At 44.3% G+C, this 17,381-nt stretch overlaps 1 protein-coding gene across 5 annotated transcripts in view; it reads right to left on the bottom strand.

The window, feature by feature from the left end:
• The window catches only part of CFAP221 (cilia and flagella associated protein 221), an 87,237-nt gene that overhangs the window by 42,061 nt on the left and 27,795 nt on the right, over positions 1–17,381 (bottom strand). For all 5 annotated transcript variants that reach the window (XM_059394444.1, XM_059394443.1, XM_059394446.1 and 2 more), the window contains 2 exons: positions 16,654–16,757; positions 2,612–2,771 (listed from right to left, as the gene is read on the bottom strand). In XM_059394444.1, the coding sequence (XP_059250427.1) occupies positions 2,612–2,771; positions 16,654–16,757 (264 nt within the window). The remainder of the gene's footprint in view (positions 1–2,611; positions 2,772–16,653; positions 16,758–17,381) is intronic.

The following is a 17,381-nucleotide window of genomic DNA, read 5'->3' as shown; positions in this document are numbered from 1 at the left end:
TGGGCAGAAGATATGGACAGACACTTCTCCAATAAAGACATACAAATGGCTATCAGACACATGAAAAAATGTTCATCATCACTAGCCCTCAGGGAGATTCAAATTAAAACTACATTGAGATAGCACCTTGCACCAGTTAGAATGGCCAAAATTAACAAAACAGGAAACAACATGTGTTGGAGAGGATGTGGCGAAAGGGGAACCCTCTTGCACTGTTGGTGGGAATGCAAGTTGGTGCAGCCTCTTTGGAGAACAGTGTGGAGATTTCTCAAGAAATTAAAAATAGAGCTTCCCTGTGACCCTGCCATTGCACTCCTGGGTATTTACCCCAAAGATACAGATGTAGTGAAAAGAAGGGCCATCTGTACCCCAATGTTTATAGCAGCAATGGCCACGGTTGCCAAACTGTGGAAAGAACCAAGATGCCCTTCAACAGATGAATGGATAAGGAAGATGTGGTCCATATACACTATGGAGTATTATGCCTCCATCAGAAAGGATGAATACCCAACTTTTGTAGCAACATGGACAGGACTGGAAGAGATTATGCTGAGTGAAATAAGTCAAGCAGAGAGAGTCAATTATCATATGGTTTCACTTATTTGTGGAGCATAACAAAAAGCATGGAGGACATGGGGAGTTAGAGAGAAGGGGGTTGGGGTAAATTGGAAGAGGAGGTGAATCATGAGAGACTATGGACTCTGAAAAACAATCTGAGGGTTTTGAAGTGGCGGGGGTGGAGTGTGGGAGGTTGGGGTACCAGGTGGTGGGTATTATAGAGGGCACGGATTGCATGGAGCACTGGGTGTGGTGAAAAAATAATGATACTGTTATGCTGAAAATAAATTAAAAAAAAAAAAAAAAGAAAGAAGACTATAGGAAACAATTTCCAAATAACCACAGCTAAAACTCAGATTCATGGTTTACTTAATACTTCCTGGCATGAGTATTTTAAAGGTTCAATTTTAAGGAGATAAGCAGTTTTCCCTTAAAGAAAGCTTACTCTATTACATAAATTTAATCTATTCTTAAGAAAAATCATATTAAGAATATCCAAAAGAAACAAAAAAAATATAAAATACTACCAAGAGAGAAGAGCTTATGATTAAAAATTTGGAACTCCAAAGTGCTCTAAGAAGATTTCTAAAAGCATAAATAAAACTGACATTATAGAGCATAAAAAAAAAAGTCATTTGTACATTGCAGCATGTGACGTGACATGGCAAATCGCATTTTCTTGGCCAGAAAATAGCAGAAAAATTACTACGGTCTTTTATTTATATACAGTGCTACGTGTTTATTGCTGGCATGATTTTCTTTCTCCTATAGCACCTGCAGGCTATAGGAGGCAGGCCACCCTAACATCCTATGGTTGATTCAGGCTCCTTTGAAGTTTTCGGAAGAAGATCATGATATAAATACATAATGAGTCATGGAGTTAGTTTATGTTTTGATATAAGGATGTTACTCTACATAATAATATGCCGAATGAGGGTGCTATGTGAGGTTTATCTATGTGTGAGGGGAGAGAAGGAATGGTCAGCTATTTCTTTATCATTTTCAAAAATCTATAAGGATTTTCCTTATAGATTTCCTTATAGATCAAAACTGTGACAAGTTTTCCTTCAGCTTTTATAAGTATCATGAATATTGGGAAAAACTTACATTTTAACCAGGTACATTGGGATATTAAAATACAAGCCCACATTCAAACAGAAATAGGGATTTGGAAAAAATTTTTATGACGTAAAACTTAATCCCATTTCACATCTTTACACAGACTTGAATGCTGAGGGTTCTTAAAAAACAAAACCCAACAAAACCTCCCATGTGGCACGTTCTCATTTTTGCCCTATGCTGAAGTCACTTGTGATCCATGACTTCTTTTGGTCCCTCTGCTGGGAGCATCTTCAGGTGGACCATGTTCCATGGGGCTTTGCAGTGGACACCACACACAGCAGGCCCTCATTTCATTATAATGTTATAATGAAATTTTGAAAATAGTTATGCTGCTCCTGTCTTATGATTTATATTTGAAAGAGTGGGGGCACCTGGATGGCCAGTCAGTTAAGTGTTTGACTCTTGATTTTGGCTCAGGTCGTGATCTCGGGGTCATGGGAGGGAGCCCCATGTTGGGCTCTGTGCTCAGCGTGGAGTCTGCTTAAGATGCCTTCTCCCTTTCCCTCTGCCCTTCCCCATAGTAGGTATTCTCTTTCTCAAATAAATAAATCTTAAAAAAAAATTTGAAGACCATAATACATAGGGTCAGGGATATACATACATGTGATACACACATATATAATACACACATACGGTCAAAACGGGTCATATGATCAACCAGCACAGCAGCAGGGTTCAGTGAAGGCAAGTATCCCTCCATCTACCTTTTCTTGATCATCTCTTCCCTCGTGGCAGGAACAGCTACCGACACAAGCCTAGAGCTATTGTATGCATTACTGTTAGACTTTAAAGAGTATTTTCTGAAAGTGCATCATTTTAAGTATGGTTTTTGATGGCATTTTGTTATAAAATAAAGAATGGAAGACATGGAGACACAGATCTTTTTTACAAAGTTTTAGGAAGAAACAAAGACATTCCAAAGCAGCCATACGGTAAAGCCATGTTGGGACGGCACGTTCCAGTGAAGACACATTCATACGGCCGAGAGTTGAACTGTGAGATCCACAGCTGCATTTTTATCTGTGCAATCCCGTACTTGAATGGTGTGAATTTGACTGTCACATTCACCTTCCCATTAGCCGGGATTATTCCTGAGGGGAAGCAAATGAGACAACACAATTCTTTTTCCTGCGAAGTCCCATCAAAGAGGTTGACACACAAACACACTCCTCCCCTAGAAAGCCCAAGTATTTCTATTATCTTTATATAGCCTTTTCATTAAATCCATGTGAATTGACTTCGCATGTTTACGTTGATCTTATTTGCCAACTGCTACGTTAATTCTTTATAATAATTATTTGACTCTCAGTTATAGAAATATATACACATCCCTCAGCGTTAGTGAGTCAGACATGAACTCCTAGAACTATAATCTCTAAGCCAATTATCAGATGTCAGTGTTAACACTCTAAGCTGTAAGAAAAACTAGGAACACACATACAAGTTTCTGCCCAAATAATTCAGTTCCCTACATTTGGGCATCATTTGAATGTCTCCTTCCAAATCTTTGGGTTGGGCCACTGCTCTTTCTGCAGTCAAATATCCCACCATGTCTTGTTCCTCTTTGTCTCTCTGGGGTCAGTGGGGCTTGGAGCATAGTAAGTGCTCAACAAACATGGGAGGAAAAATAGAAGAGAGAAAGGAAAGGAGGGCGAGGGGGAGGAAAAGAGGAAAGATCAATGTAGTAGGCACAAGAAGGGCTACCGCTTGCTGTGATTCCCACGGAGGGCTCTTTGGTTCGCCTTCTAGATGATTTCTTAGGCCCCTGTGCATCTTTTGTTTGCATGGTCCCTACAGAGCATTCACACAATTCCCTCATAAATGCTTGGCGCTCCCTCCTTCCCATCTATGTCCTCTGAATCTTATACCACTGTCTCCCCTCTTCTCTTTACTCAACCACATGAACCTTTCATTTGGCCATCTCAGCATTCACTAAGCATTTACTCTGTGCCAGGCAACATGTTAGGCACCTGAAAAATAGGAATAAACAGAACAAAGTCCCAGATCTCACAGAGTTTACTTTCTAGCTGGGGACAGCAAGCAAGCAAACCAAAAATGAATATAAAATATAAAATCATGTCATGAATACCAGCAAGAAAAAAAAAAGCAGGGTGTGGGGGAGGCAAGTGAAACATGATATACTATTTGAGAGAGGATGAAGAGAAGGCTCCTCTGGTGAGGAGATGTTGCAGCCAAGACCTGAAGGTGGAGAGGGGCCTATGCACTAACTCTCCCGGACTGGGCTTCTGCTGCCCCAGGGCCTTGGCACCTGCTATTCCCTCGGTCTGGAGAGCCCTTTCTCCAGATCTTCTTTTAGTTTCTTAATCCTACTTTCCAAAATCACTGTCTTGGCATCTGCTTTACCCTAGACTCAAACGCAGTTTTACCAGCGTCCATTACAATGTCCCCAACTCAATAAATATTTGCTGAATAAGTGAATGAAACTCCTCTTGACTCTCCATCCCTGGAAGCCTTCACTCCTCTACACTTCTGTCAGCCCTGCAGTACCCATGTGCTCCCTGAACTGTTGCCTTCTCGAGTTTAGAGCTCTCCCACTTGACTGCAAGCCCCTAGAGCTGACACATGGCCCCAAAGCTCGTTCATCTTCCCAGAACCCTAGTGCAGGGCTTCAGAAATAGGTATTTGTCAACTTCCTGAGAGCAGAAGTCTAAATCTTTTTTTTTTTTTTAAGATTTTATTTATTTGAGAGAGCGAGCAAGCAAGCATAAGCAGGGAGGAACGGGAGAAGCAGGGAGATGGATAAGGCTCAATCCCGGGAACCTGGGATCAGGACCTGAACCAAAGGCAGACGCTTAACTGACTGAACCACCGAGGCACCTGCAGAAGTCCAAATCTTGAAATGCTACCCACTAGTGACTCAAGAGCTCGCTGCGGGGGACAGTGAATCAGCAGAAGAGCTCAGTTCTGTGGGCCAGCCTAGGATCAGCAGAACAGAAACTGCTGCATACAGTTCAGGACATTGACCACCCAACTAGGTCAGAAAATACACTGTCTGACCTCTGGTTTGCTGGCAGAGGAGGTGGGGGGGGGGGCGCTTCCGACTGCGAACATTCTAGTGCTTCTGCTCCAGCTCATTAACTTAAAAAATTAACAAGCTCTGGAGCAAGGATTAATGTTTGCCTTGACCTGGCTGATTTATTTTTAAGTGCTCCCAGCCTGCAGCTAATGGCAAAAGCACACTGGAGGCGTAGCCCGGGTGACCAGGTACACTGCTTTTTCCATCAGTGTGGCTCTTTAACGGAACTTGGCTGCGGCTGTCAGAGGCTAACTGCTCTTAAAGGTGTGCCTCACAGAGACAAATTACTGCTTGGCAAAACTAATGCTGGGAGAAAGGAGAGAAAGTGTCACATTTGAAAAGTGGGAAGGCTCCCCTGCCCCCAAATTATGACTTCCTTTCCAAAAACCCAAACCATGATTTTATGGCTTCAGTCCAGTTTTGTCTGGGGCCGATTTTGGATCGCAACCCTTAACATCAGCAGGGATCATGTGAAATCACAGGGCAGGGAGGCTGTTGAGGCAGAGGGAGAGAGAAGGGAAAAACGGAGAACTCAGTGAAAGCCTAAGAAAATCCTACTCTATCGATAAAATGGGCATAGTGAAGAAAACATAGCGACACTGAAAAATGCTATGTTTAATGGTTGACTGGGAAATTCCACTGGATCTTTGCCTTGACAATAATTATGTAAAGTATGCATAAATATGGCCAGTCACCAAAAGGAGATGGAAAAATAAAAGTATGGTGTTAGGGCAGTTAGGCCCGGGGTGGGGATCATTTTTTAAACATTTCTTCTTTTAGGTTCATATGGCATCATTACAATATTGTTATACTTTTAAAATAACTTTTTCTTTGAAATTCTCAGAAAGCACAGATCATCTTCCCGAAATTATCACAGAGCCCTATAAGTCCCATGCTTGAAGTGTTAGTAAGTACTGGTCCTAATCTTCCAGGATTTAGGATTTTACGAGCTGAGTGTTGTTCGGTTAATTTCTTAATCTCTCTAAGCTTTGTGTGGGAATTTAATAGCTGTGTAGTTTAAAAATTGTCCATGAACAAGCTATCGATGATTCCAGTGTTTTGGATTACAGTGGGGTTGGGGCGGCTTCAAGAATGTTCCTCCCATCTGACTTAACCACCACGAGTCACACACCACCCACTGGGACACTCACGGGCCACCACCACCATCCCCAGGGTGTGCGGATAACACAGACCCTGATTTGTTGGGTCCTGTAGGAGCTCTGTGACTTGGCTTGTTACTTTAACTGTGGCTCAGTTTTCTCATCTGCAAAATGGGACAAGCTTTAAAGAAGAAAAGAATGTACAGGTCTGGGATAATATGTACTTATTACAGAGTGTGTGTCCTATGAATGTGTCCTTCCCAAAGTTTGTGCCAAGTAAAATGAGTAATAATTTATTATGTATTATATTATTAGTAGTATGTCAAGAAGAGGGAGCCAGCTGGCTCAGTCAGTGGAGTATGTGACTCTTGATCTCAGGGTTGTGAGTTGGAGCCCCACACTGGGCATGGAGTCTATTTAAAGAAAAAAAAATCAACTGTCAGGGAACCCAGGTTAAGCATCTGGCTCTTGATTTCTGCTCAAGTTGTGATCTCAGGGTCCTAGCATTGAGCCTCACCTCAAGCCCCACATTAGGCTCTGCCTCAGTGGGGGGTCTGCTGGAGATTCTCTCTCTCCCTCTCCTTCTGGCCCTCCCCCCCCAAAAAATAAATCTTGAAAAAATAAATAAAATAAAATGTCAGGAAGAGGAAATAGTTCTTGGGAAAACTTACGCAGTTGACTACAGAACAACATGAGGGTTAGAGGCAATGACCTCCTATGAAGTCGAACATCTGTATGTAACTTTTGCCTCCCTCCAAAACTTAACAATGAAAAGCCTACTGTTTATCCAAAGTCGTACCAATAACAAACAACACACATTTGTATGTATGTTCTATGTGTTATATGCTATATTCGTACCATAAAGCAAGTCAGGGAAAAGAAAATATAAAGAAAATCATAAGGAAGAGAGAATACATTTATAGTCATGCTGTACTTATTGAAAAAAATCTGAATAGAAGTGGACCGGCATGACTCAAACCTGTGTTGTCAAGGGTTAGCAGCACCTGACCCATTTGAGTGTTAAAGAAGGAAGACGCAATTGCCTCGTGATGCCAAGTCTCTGGGATGAGTTTCCCAAAAGCAGGTGATTCTACAAGTCAGGAAACAAGGACTGAGCTGCCTCTGGGAAGGTCAGCTTTAAAATTTAGGCCATGGGGGGCCTGGGTGACTCAATCAGTTAAGCCTCTCCTTAATCTATCCCCCTCAGTTTCCCAAGTCCCATCCCCCAAATACCCCCTCCCACCTGGCTCATGAGTGCACACATGCATGCTCTCTTCTCAAAAACAAAACAAAACAAAACAAAAAAGACAAAACACTGAGTCCTCAGACTTTCTGGTAAGGGCAAAATGTGAGTCCCAAGACTTTCAGTTACCAGTTCATTTCTAGGTTTCCCTGGGAAGGACCAACTTGCTAAGCCACAACAGATACTGACTGTTAGTTACTCCAGCACTCACTTTATTAAAGAATATATTTATTTGAGAGAGAGTGTTTGCACATGCAAGAGTGGGGGGAGGGGCAGAGAACCTGTAGCAGACTGTGCTGAGTGCAGAGCTGACGTGGGGGCTGGGGAGGGGGGTGGGCGGAGGGGGGCTCCATCTCAGATGTAGAGATGGTGACAGACTGAGCCAGCCAGGTGTTTCTCTCAGTGCTTATTTTAATCCTTAATTCCCTTCCCTCCAGCAAGCCTTGGTGGCTGAAATCAGAAATAATTAGTAAAATGGAGTCTTTTGGGTTCTCCCTTTTCCTCCCTGTCCACCAAATACACAAAATGCAGAGACATGGGGAGCAGGAGCAGACAGCCTGGGGGCCCTGCCTCTACTAGAGGGAAGCTGCAGAGCAGGCAGTCTGAGTAGAAGGACGCTGGGGAGAGCCAGGCCAGCCCTGCAACTCATTTTCTGTCCAGCCTGTAACCTGCTGGCCGGGAGCCGTGAGTGCCGCCCTCATGTATTACGACGCCCCTCTCCTGGGCGCTGTCCAGCAGCGCAAAGACAGCTTAGGGAGGCCAGAGAGACTGCATGGGGATGCTTCTGGCTGAATTCATGAGCTGCCTGAAGCACCTCGCACAGTACCCGCCTTCTCTCATTGCTCACAGCGACACCAGGAGCCTCCCCCTGACCACGTCCCCAGCCTCACCAACCCTTCAGCAAAGCCTGTCCATGCCACCATTTGTCATTTCCATGGCTGGCACCCATCCAGTACAACCTGGGCTTTCTTCCTAAGGGGACAGTCAGCTCCCCGTTTGTGCTACTCCAACCCAGTCCCCGCTCAGAAACATAATGAGGTCAAGCCACCACCCCCTGCTGAGAACCCTCTCCTGGACTCCCTCCCAGCTCAGAACCAAACCCTAACTCTTACCCTCCTCAGGTCCCTGAGGCCTCTCCAACTTGGTCTCCCTTGGGGCACGCCCTCTTCTGCTTGGGCGCACCATCCAGACAGTCTGGGCTTTGGGACTTCCCTCAAACGTGACCCTGACAAGCCTGTTCAAACCTGATGGCATTGGGGACTTCCTCTGCTTGAAACCCTTTACCTAGCTCCTCACTGCTGGATGACAGCAGTCACCTGGTCCCATCCCCCACTGTCACAACCATTTCTACTCTGGGCAATGTCCTCTCTGGGTGCCTGTGTCTCTCCGCCATACTGGGACATCAGAGCTGGGGGCAGGTCTTTCTTGCTCCCCGGGGCAGCCAGCACCTATCACAGCACCTGATGGACAGCAGGCGCTGAGTGCTTAGTTCTAGAATAAACGCCAATGTGGGGCCACAGGACAGGATTCAACCCAGCATTGTTTCTGATAAAAGATGGTCAAGTGAAGCTGTTTTCCCTTGACTACCCTCCTGTCAAACTCACCAAAACAAGAAAAAATTGTGCAAAATGGAAGAGAATGAAAATCTTCTGTTAAACCAGGGAAATGAGTATACTTCCAAAGCCTGAAAAAGCAGATGCTCCCCCAAATACTGTACAGTAAGGTGTGGGAGTGAGCAGAGAGCCAGGAAGGCAACTGATTTCCCAAAGGGGAAGGGAAACAGCCATGAAAAAAATACATCTACCTCCTCTTTGATTAAAGTGGCAAAACAGGGAATGTGGCTGGGCCCTGGAGAAGGGAGGATGAGGACAGAAGAGACCAGACCTCAGCATCCTAGAGTAGCAGGGAGGGAGCTGAAGAAGTATTTATCTTGCCCTGACATTTCTATTGTCTTAGACCCAGGACCCGGAGGCTGGAGGTGACTTGATGGGGACAGAGTGGAGCAGGCAACCCTGCGATGGCAGCACGCAGCCCAGACGATCCACCTGGCTTTTGTGAGTCCAGGGCAGCAACAGGAAGTTTTCTGTCAGGATGTGGGACTGTGGCCAGACGCAGGCTTCCAATCCTAGCTCAGCCCTTGGACAACCCACTTAAACCACCCATGCTTCAGATTCCTCACCTGCAAAGCAGACCTACTCATAGTGTTGCCTGATGAGTGTGATTGGGAGTATGACAGGAGCAGTGCTGGGGTCTGGCACAGGGTAAGGGCCGCGCAAGCCTTAGATACTACTATAATTATTTTCATCATCATCGTTCCTTTCCCACTTTATTCTTCTTTTGGCAGCAGGCCCTACTCAAAGCTGAGTGAAATGCTGAGTAGAACCAACACAGGTATTATGCATGAAAACTGTACATTCAAGAATGAGTATGCTTTGAAGAAGGAAAGGGACATAAGCAAAAGCAGGTGAAGAACACATAAGAACATCACAAGACGGATTACCTCAGAACTCAGGTGGTTCACCAGAGTCTTAAAGAAATGACAGACAGCCTGACCCTCCCACAGCGAGAGTTACTAGGTTCAAGGAAGTGATGGTGGAACATACTAGAAGGAGATAAAAAGAGTTGGTGGGTTTGGGAGACACACAGAAAAAGGAAATGGAAGGGTCACTGAAGTAGACACTGCATGAGAAGGAACAACAAAACACACACACGTACACAATGCACATGCATGGACACATGGGTAGAGCCATGGCAGGAAGAAATGAGGAATCCCCACAAAATTCAATTATTTTAAGGAAGATAACAGATACCAAGGGCAAAGGGTGACCAATACGTATGTAATTTATGTTCCTGAGCAAGAGAACAAAGCAAATAGATTAAAATACTCAATTTAAATAGTTGAAAAATTTCCTAAAATAACAAAAGTCCTTTTTCTTCAGATCAGAAGGATATGCCGCATTCAAGGAAAACAAATGATACAGAGAAATGCCTGGCAGATTACTTAACCTCAAGACTGAAACAAACACAAAAACAAAGAGAATCCCAAGGGCATTCAGAATTCACTTTGGGCAGGTAAAGATTCTGGCCAGCCTCTGACTTCCCAACAAATTCTCAAAGCAAGGGGCACTTGGGTAATGTCTACAAAGTTCTGAGGCCAACAGTCTTGGTAAACCAAGACTCTTCGACCCAGTCAGGTTGTCCTTCAAGATGACAGGCTGCAGAGACATGGTCAAACATGCAAGCATTCTTGGTATGTAGCCTCCAAGAACCTCTGGTTAACAAGCTGCTGGTTTCACATTCCAGACAAGCCAGGGAAAGAACGGACATAAAGAACTTAGAATGGAGGAAAAGTGGATGAAAGAATGGAGGTGGACACGTGGGTTCCACTGAAATAGAAACGAAGTAACTGTGGCATTTCTGGTCACAAGACAGAATGCAAATGCTATCAGCTCAGATAAGGGAAGATAAACTTACAGAAGGTGAAGCCATTAAGGAGGGAGAGAGACACAGAGCATGGAAGCTCCCTCCCACTGTCCGCACTGCCAGGTTTCCTGCTGGAGTTGAAGCATGCAAGATAGTAGCTCTGACCTCTTGATGTTTTTTATACTCTTATTTGTAGCTATAAATTTTAACACTATCACTTATATCCATGTAGTTCATCAACTCCTTTGGCTTCACCTGTTTGTTTTTTTCAATCAGTATCAAGTCATGAAGCATATTTTTATAACATACTTCATTTTTATAAAGCCACTTCTTAAAGAAATATTTATGTTTGCTCAACCTCCTATCTCCCACACTCCTTTCCACCCAGAGATCTTCTTTGTTTAACTCTGTTGTTGCTGTTGCCTGGTCTGGGGCATATCACCCTTCCTGGACCATCCCTGTGGGGAACCCCAGAAAGGCTTGCTCTCCTGCAAGCGGAGCTGGCATTCCCTTTCAGTCTCCTGGAAGACAGGATTTTCCAGCAGGAGAAAAGGTTGGCTTAAGCCATCCCTGGCCCATCCCTGGGCCTCGCTGGGCTAGCACCCCTGAATGGGCAGGAGAGATCCAGAGCTCAGTCTAGGTACAGGAATTGGCCTCTGGGTGAAGTTCACTGAATGCTGTTGATCAACCAAGCTCAAACCAGCCCTGACTGACAGGCCATCAAATGGTCATCTCAAACAGGCAATACCTAGGGATCCCAAAGGCAGGAAGAATACACAAGGCTGGGTGGAGAGCTATTATTAATCTCCCTAGCTTGTCTCTCGAAAAATAGAATTTTCCTAAACTCTTGGTCTGTGATACAGTTCTGTTTGTCTTCCTCTCCTCTATTTCAAGGTGTCCTTGTTTTGTTACCCTTCTAGCTTAGGGGACGGGGGTGAGAGCTCGAGTCTGGAGTCAGACAGACCCTGTTGCCTTGGGCAGGTCATCTGGCCTCCTTGAGTCTTGGCGACATTGGCAGTAAAAAATGATGCTACTAGTTCCCGCCTCGTAGGGTTGTGGGGAGCAATGGGGCGGTGCCTGTCACGTGGTTAACAATTAATAAATGGGAGTGATTCTTAGCATTACGCCCACAGCTCTGCGTAGAACCACCATCACCGGTCAAGGACATACCTAATGTCCGGCAAAATGTAACATCGCTTCCAAAGTGACACAGCTGCTTCAGGGCCTGTGTGTAAAGAACCGCCACCTGCCTCTCTAGCTTTTCCTGCTTTCTTCAGTATGCTACTGCAAATCAGTTACATATGCCCTTAAATAAGGGGCATAAGGAACCCATTTGCATTCAGTGTATTAACTGTCCTTAAATGTTCTCACTTCCTCATTATTCAGTTTGGTGCTTTAGAAAGTCATAAAAACGTCTGATCCTTGATTTTACTTCTCATTAGCATTCTATTCCAACCTGGCTTATAGCCTCTGGCTTTTCTCAAATTGGCTGAACTGGAAGGTGATCGGAAGCACTTCGCTGGTATATCTCACTCATTTCTATCACTTGCCAAAGACATACCTGGATGTCTCCATTTCTCTGTATAGCCATATAATCAGCACTATTTTCTGGGATGAGGCTACCCATGATGGTCTTAGCCACCAATAAGAAACATTTTATGGGGGCATCTTCTGTGTGCCAAAGATCCAAAGGTCGTACCATCCTCCTGACAACCCTGACCTGTCCCCTGCAGTTTGTGCTGGGGACCAGGGGTCTCCTGTCTCACCCATTCACAGGTGTATAGTGAGGCAGGGAAGAGAAGCAGGGCAAACTTCCCCATTCATATTCTTGTCTGGAAGGAAAGGGTTTGCTCATGGATGCCCAAAGGCATCTGGACCCTGTTGCTGAGGCTTGTTATATGATAAAATACCTCAGTCAGGGAGGAAGGGGGCTTTGAAGAAGAAAGAGGAAAAAAGTGGGTTAACATTCACTTTCTTTTGAAACCTGAACAGGTAAATGCGGGGGGGGGGGGGCAGCACATTGGCAGGTGTTGTGGGAGAATGAATGAATCCAACTGAGATCACATGATTGGACTAGGTCAGGACCCTATACCGCCCCCCACCCCCGCCCCACAGAATAGGAGGTATACAGAGGTGCCTTGGACTTTGACGGGTAGGGTTCAGTGTTTACAGTGTCCTAGTGCTCATCTCAGGTGAAGGGAAACTCCTTTGGTGGACCTGGGCCTACAGGTAATGCTTATAACCAAAAGCAGTCTGGGTCCAAAGCAAGGCCACAGGTTCTAGGATTACTCCCAAATCAATATAAAATGGTTATAAATTTGCATTTCATAAGAAAATGCAAAATATAAAATTATTTCTAATGGCTGATCTAGTCCTCATAATTGGGGGGATAAAAGAGAACAAAAGTATTAAAACTTTCCATAAGAACTCTGGCCAATAGTCCTCAGGAACACTTAACTAGCCATTTTAGGTTACAATTTGTCATTGATATGAATTGCATGCATTCTTCTTGATGTATGTGACACCAAGCAAATGGCCAGGATCTCAAAGTGGTCAAAAGTAAACAAGTTCTACAATTTTTTCCTGGCATTTGGCTCTTCTCCAACACTAATAAGATCTTGGCCAAAGTCATGTATTGCTGGCTCTTCCAAAATTATCGAGAGTATTCTTGATGTTTTAATTGTATATGATTTCTTGTCAGCAATACAAAGCTCACAAAATCCTTTACTTCTTTTCCCCAATTTCAGGAAGATCTTGGCCCCATCAACAGAGCCAGCTTCTGGAAGCTCTAGGGCACACATGAATCCTAAGGATGCCCAGTGGGCAAATGGCCAGTTGAGTTAAAGTTGGGGGCCCTATGTCAGAGGCATATCTTATAAGTGGAGTTATCCTATCCAAATTTTTTCGTTTGGCAAACCTGAGCACAGAATGCCTGGAAGGCATGAATAAATGATGCTCCTAGTTCCTAGAGAAGATGTTGCTGTATAATCCTGTGGACGACGCATGTCTCCACGGCCTTTAGATAATCAGTTACTAAGATTTGCCCAAAAGAGTGTCCTGCACTAAGCCTCATAAGGAGGCTGAAGGGTCCAGCCTAGGAGATCATTTTGTAAAGCCACATCAGCAAGGCCATCCACATGATGCAGAACATTTCAAATCGTAAAGGTGGGGTCCGCAAAGTTCAAGAGCCCTGGTTTGCTCTCATTTGTTTTCATTCATTCGCTAGCTCCCTCCCTCACTCATGTCTTTGCTTGCAACAGACTCTTCTGATTTTCTTCTTGGATCACTATCCCAGACCCACTTCCCCTCAGTGTCCCCTGAAGGCCTATGTGTTCAGGGCTCAGTGCTCTGTCCACCTCTCTTGTCTAGCCACACCCACTCCCCGGGTGACCTCCTCTCTGTCTCACGGCTGTCCATTTAATTAGTACCTAGGTGACGTGGAAATTTCTGTCCCTCGCTCCCACCTCTCACCTGTCCTTGGGTTTAGAATAGGCTGTGTTTCAAAACCCTTTCAGTAGATTAATATTCTATATCTTGGGACATAGTTCTTTGCAGAAGTAGGCCTTGGCCATAAGAACCTCTCACTTCCTTCCCAATTCCCCCTGCCTTTTCCGTGCCATTGACACCAGCTTAGTTCTGGCTCTCAAGACCTACATGATTTCATTCCCAACACAATGATTTCCTGGTCTCCTGCCTCTACCTGCCCCAGTCACTCCTGTACACTGCAACAGTTCTGACCTTTCAAAAAAACAGCTCCTATCACAATTGCTCAGAAATCTTGGTGGTTCCCTTCTGCCTATGGAGTTTCACAGAATTACAGACCATCAAGAGGGGCAGGATCATATAGATGAACCTAGTCTAGTGATTGCCAAACACCACTCTGAGGCATGTCCACATCAGGATCACTGGTAGGTGCTTGCTACCAGTACAGAAAACCAGACCCTTCCCAGAGCTATAAGTGCAAATTACCAGGGATGGGTCCCTTGGCTTCATAGCTGTCATAAATGTTCAATGTCTTGGGGTACTGCCCTGCTCTAAGTCCCATCTGCTGACTCCCCTCTACAACATTCCCACCAGTCTTCAGTGATGGTGAACTAGCTACATGATAAGAGATCAATTTCCTATTTGAGCATCTTTGATGATGCACCAGGAGCTGCCAGGCCCAAGGCCATTCCTTTTTATACTACAGTGATTCTTTTTTTTAAAATAATTTTTAAAAAGATTTTATTTATTTATTTGAGAATGAGAGAGCAAGAGAGAGAGAGAGAGAGAGAGAGAGAGAGAGAGAGAATGAGCAGAGTGAAAGACAGAGCAAGGAAGAAACAGGGAACTTGATGCAGGGATCGATCTTGGAACTCTGGGATCACGACCGGAGCTAAAGGCAGACATTTAATTGACTGAGCCACCCAGGTGCCCCTACACCATAGTGATTCTTGTTACTGACACAGCTGGCCTTTGTCCAGTGCCTTTTTCTTCTTCTCATTCCTACACTGACCTGATGCTCTTTCCCTGGTTTATCTGGGTCTGTCTTAGCACCTGGCTTTCAGGGACATTCCCAGAGGTCCAATGTGGTCTGGTGGCCCAGGGAAGGACAGGAGTCCCTCCTCTGTCTTGACGTCATCTCTCAAGTAGAGTCTAGACTAAGATCACAGGAGCTAGTTCACTTTACCAACTTACCTCATAGGTCAAATTCTTCTTCTTCTTTTTTTTTTTTTTTTTTTTTTTTTTAGTATTTATTTATTTGACAGAGAGAGACCAGTGAGAAAGGAAACACAAGCAGGGGGAGTGGGAGAGGTTGAAGCAGGCTTCCTGCCGAACAGAGAGCCTGATGTGGGGCTCAGACCCAGGACCCTGGGATCATGACCTGAGCCGAAGGCAGATGCTTAATGACTGAACCACCCAGGCACCCCCCATCATAGATCAAGTTCTTATAACCTCTTCAGAGTGAAGGTGGAAATTCAGTTTGTATTTTATGAGGCAGTGCACCAGCTTCGGAACCAGAATCACTGGTTTCAAATCCTACCTCTGCCTCTTACTCCCGAGTGTCCCTGGAGCTTCATTTCTATGTCCATAAAATGGAAATAATAATTATACCAACCTTACATGGTTGTGGTATAGATTAAATATACAGGTGCTTCAACATATATCAAATGTATCTATATCTGTCACCTGGAATAGTGCCTGGCACATAACAGTCACTAAGTAAGTGCTACTTTTATTATTCTACCAAAAGGCCTATAGGGAGAACACCGAATATAATTAAAAGCAGAAATATAATCTTGTTTAGTATAATTTTGGTAACCACTTATTCTCTTTCCTCTTTAAAGCCTAAAAGTAATAAAGCTTCTCTCTGGAAAGAGAATCAAGTACTGTTTTGTTTTGCTTTGTTTTGCTTTTTGCAATATAAATAGTAAGCTACATGGTATTTCAGAAATCTTAGAATGGCTCCTGGTTCTCTAGGAAATAATCTATATACATCTCATAATTTAGAAGTCATTCAAAATTTCTGCTTTGAACACTCATATATGCACTCAAAATCAGGAGATTAGTGGATACCCAGACACTGGAGAATAAAGCTATTTTAGTGTTCACAGCAGAACACTGTGGACAGATACTTAAAGCCCACACCCAAACATCAAAAGAGACAGAAACTGGAAGCAGTAATTGCTTTAGAGGAGATTTTTCTTTCAAAAGTTCCGAGCAGAACAAAGATCTATGCCCTTTGGGGCAGGAAAAGGCAGATTGTCCATACCATGTGTGTAGTAAATTCATGACAGCCTTTAATAACATCCCAAAAGCTGGGTAAGAGATGCAATTCCCATTTTATCTGAAATTGAGTGAAACGGATGCCCCAAGGATAAACCAAGGGCCAAAATTAGAAGAGGAAAGGATTAACTTCCGATTTCAAGTTTTGATCTTGGAAGAAATTTACCTGGACACTGTTACAAATTATCTGCACAATACAAATGATCCCAAAGTGTCCTCATTCTCATGTGTCCGACCCCAATTTACAGTATGTCAGATACGTCAAATCTGTTACCATTACACATGTGAAGATATCATGTTCAAGTGTAGCTTATTCTCTTTTAGACCTTGAGACTGACTCTCCTAATCCCTTTGATCTGAGAACCCTAAGGAAATAGGAAACTTGAAATCCTGACTCTCCTTACCTGATATTGGATCAATAGTAAAGGCTTCATGAGACTGAATCAAAGTGATATGAAACTCAAAATCGACAGGGCAGCTGCACTGCAAAGGGATAACATATTTTTTGCTGTAAACAAAAAAAGGAAAAAAAATTTTTCTTAATAATGGGTTCTTTTGATCGCAAGGAATAGAGACTCAAGTTACATAATAAACAACCACAACAGTGAAGGCTGACACAGCAGCTAGAGTAACTCCTGGGTGCCTCCCGTCACATACATGTCCCAAACATTAACTCCTTGAATCCCGTGAGGTGGTGTTGTGACAATCCCCACTTACAGACAAGGCAAACAAAGCACCAGAAAGGGTAAGTGCCCTGCCCAAGATGACCCAGCTAGTTCATGGCAGAAGTGGGCTTCAAGGCAGGTCAACCGGGCTCAGTTTCCGCACTCCCAATACCTCTGTCCACGCTGCCTCTTGAGTACTGTCAGGTTCTTTCTGTGGACACCCACAGTTACAGGGAAAGGGCTTCTCTGCCACCCAATGGGCCCCAGGGAACCTAGGGAACATGGCATGAGCAGGCTTGACACAGAGAAGCCTGGGAAGCCCCTGGTGTTTATGGAGTTTGGACCTAGACGGCATTGAAGAAACCACACTTCCGGTTGTGTTGGACTGAAATGTGCCAGAGACTTCTTATGTGGTAAGAAGGCCAACAAGCAGCAGAGGACCCAGATATGCTCCCTCACCAAGGACC

Source organism: Mustela nigripes, chromosome 3, assembly GCF_022355385.1.
Source record: "Mustela nigripes isolate SB6536 chromosome 3, MUSNIG.SB6536, whole genome shotgun sequence".
In the NCBI taxonomy this organism is placed as follows: Eukaryota; Metazoa; Chordata; class Mammalia; order Carnivora; family Mustelidae; genus Mustela; species Mustela nigripes.
Note: the sequence above shows the minus strand (reverse complement) of the source record. Positions and strands in the feature narration are given on the sequence as shown.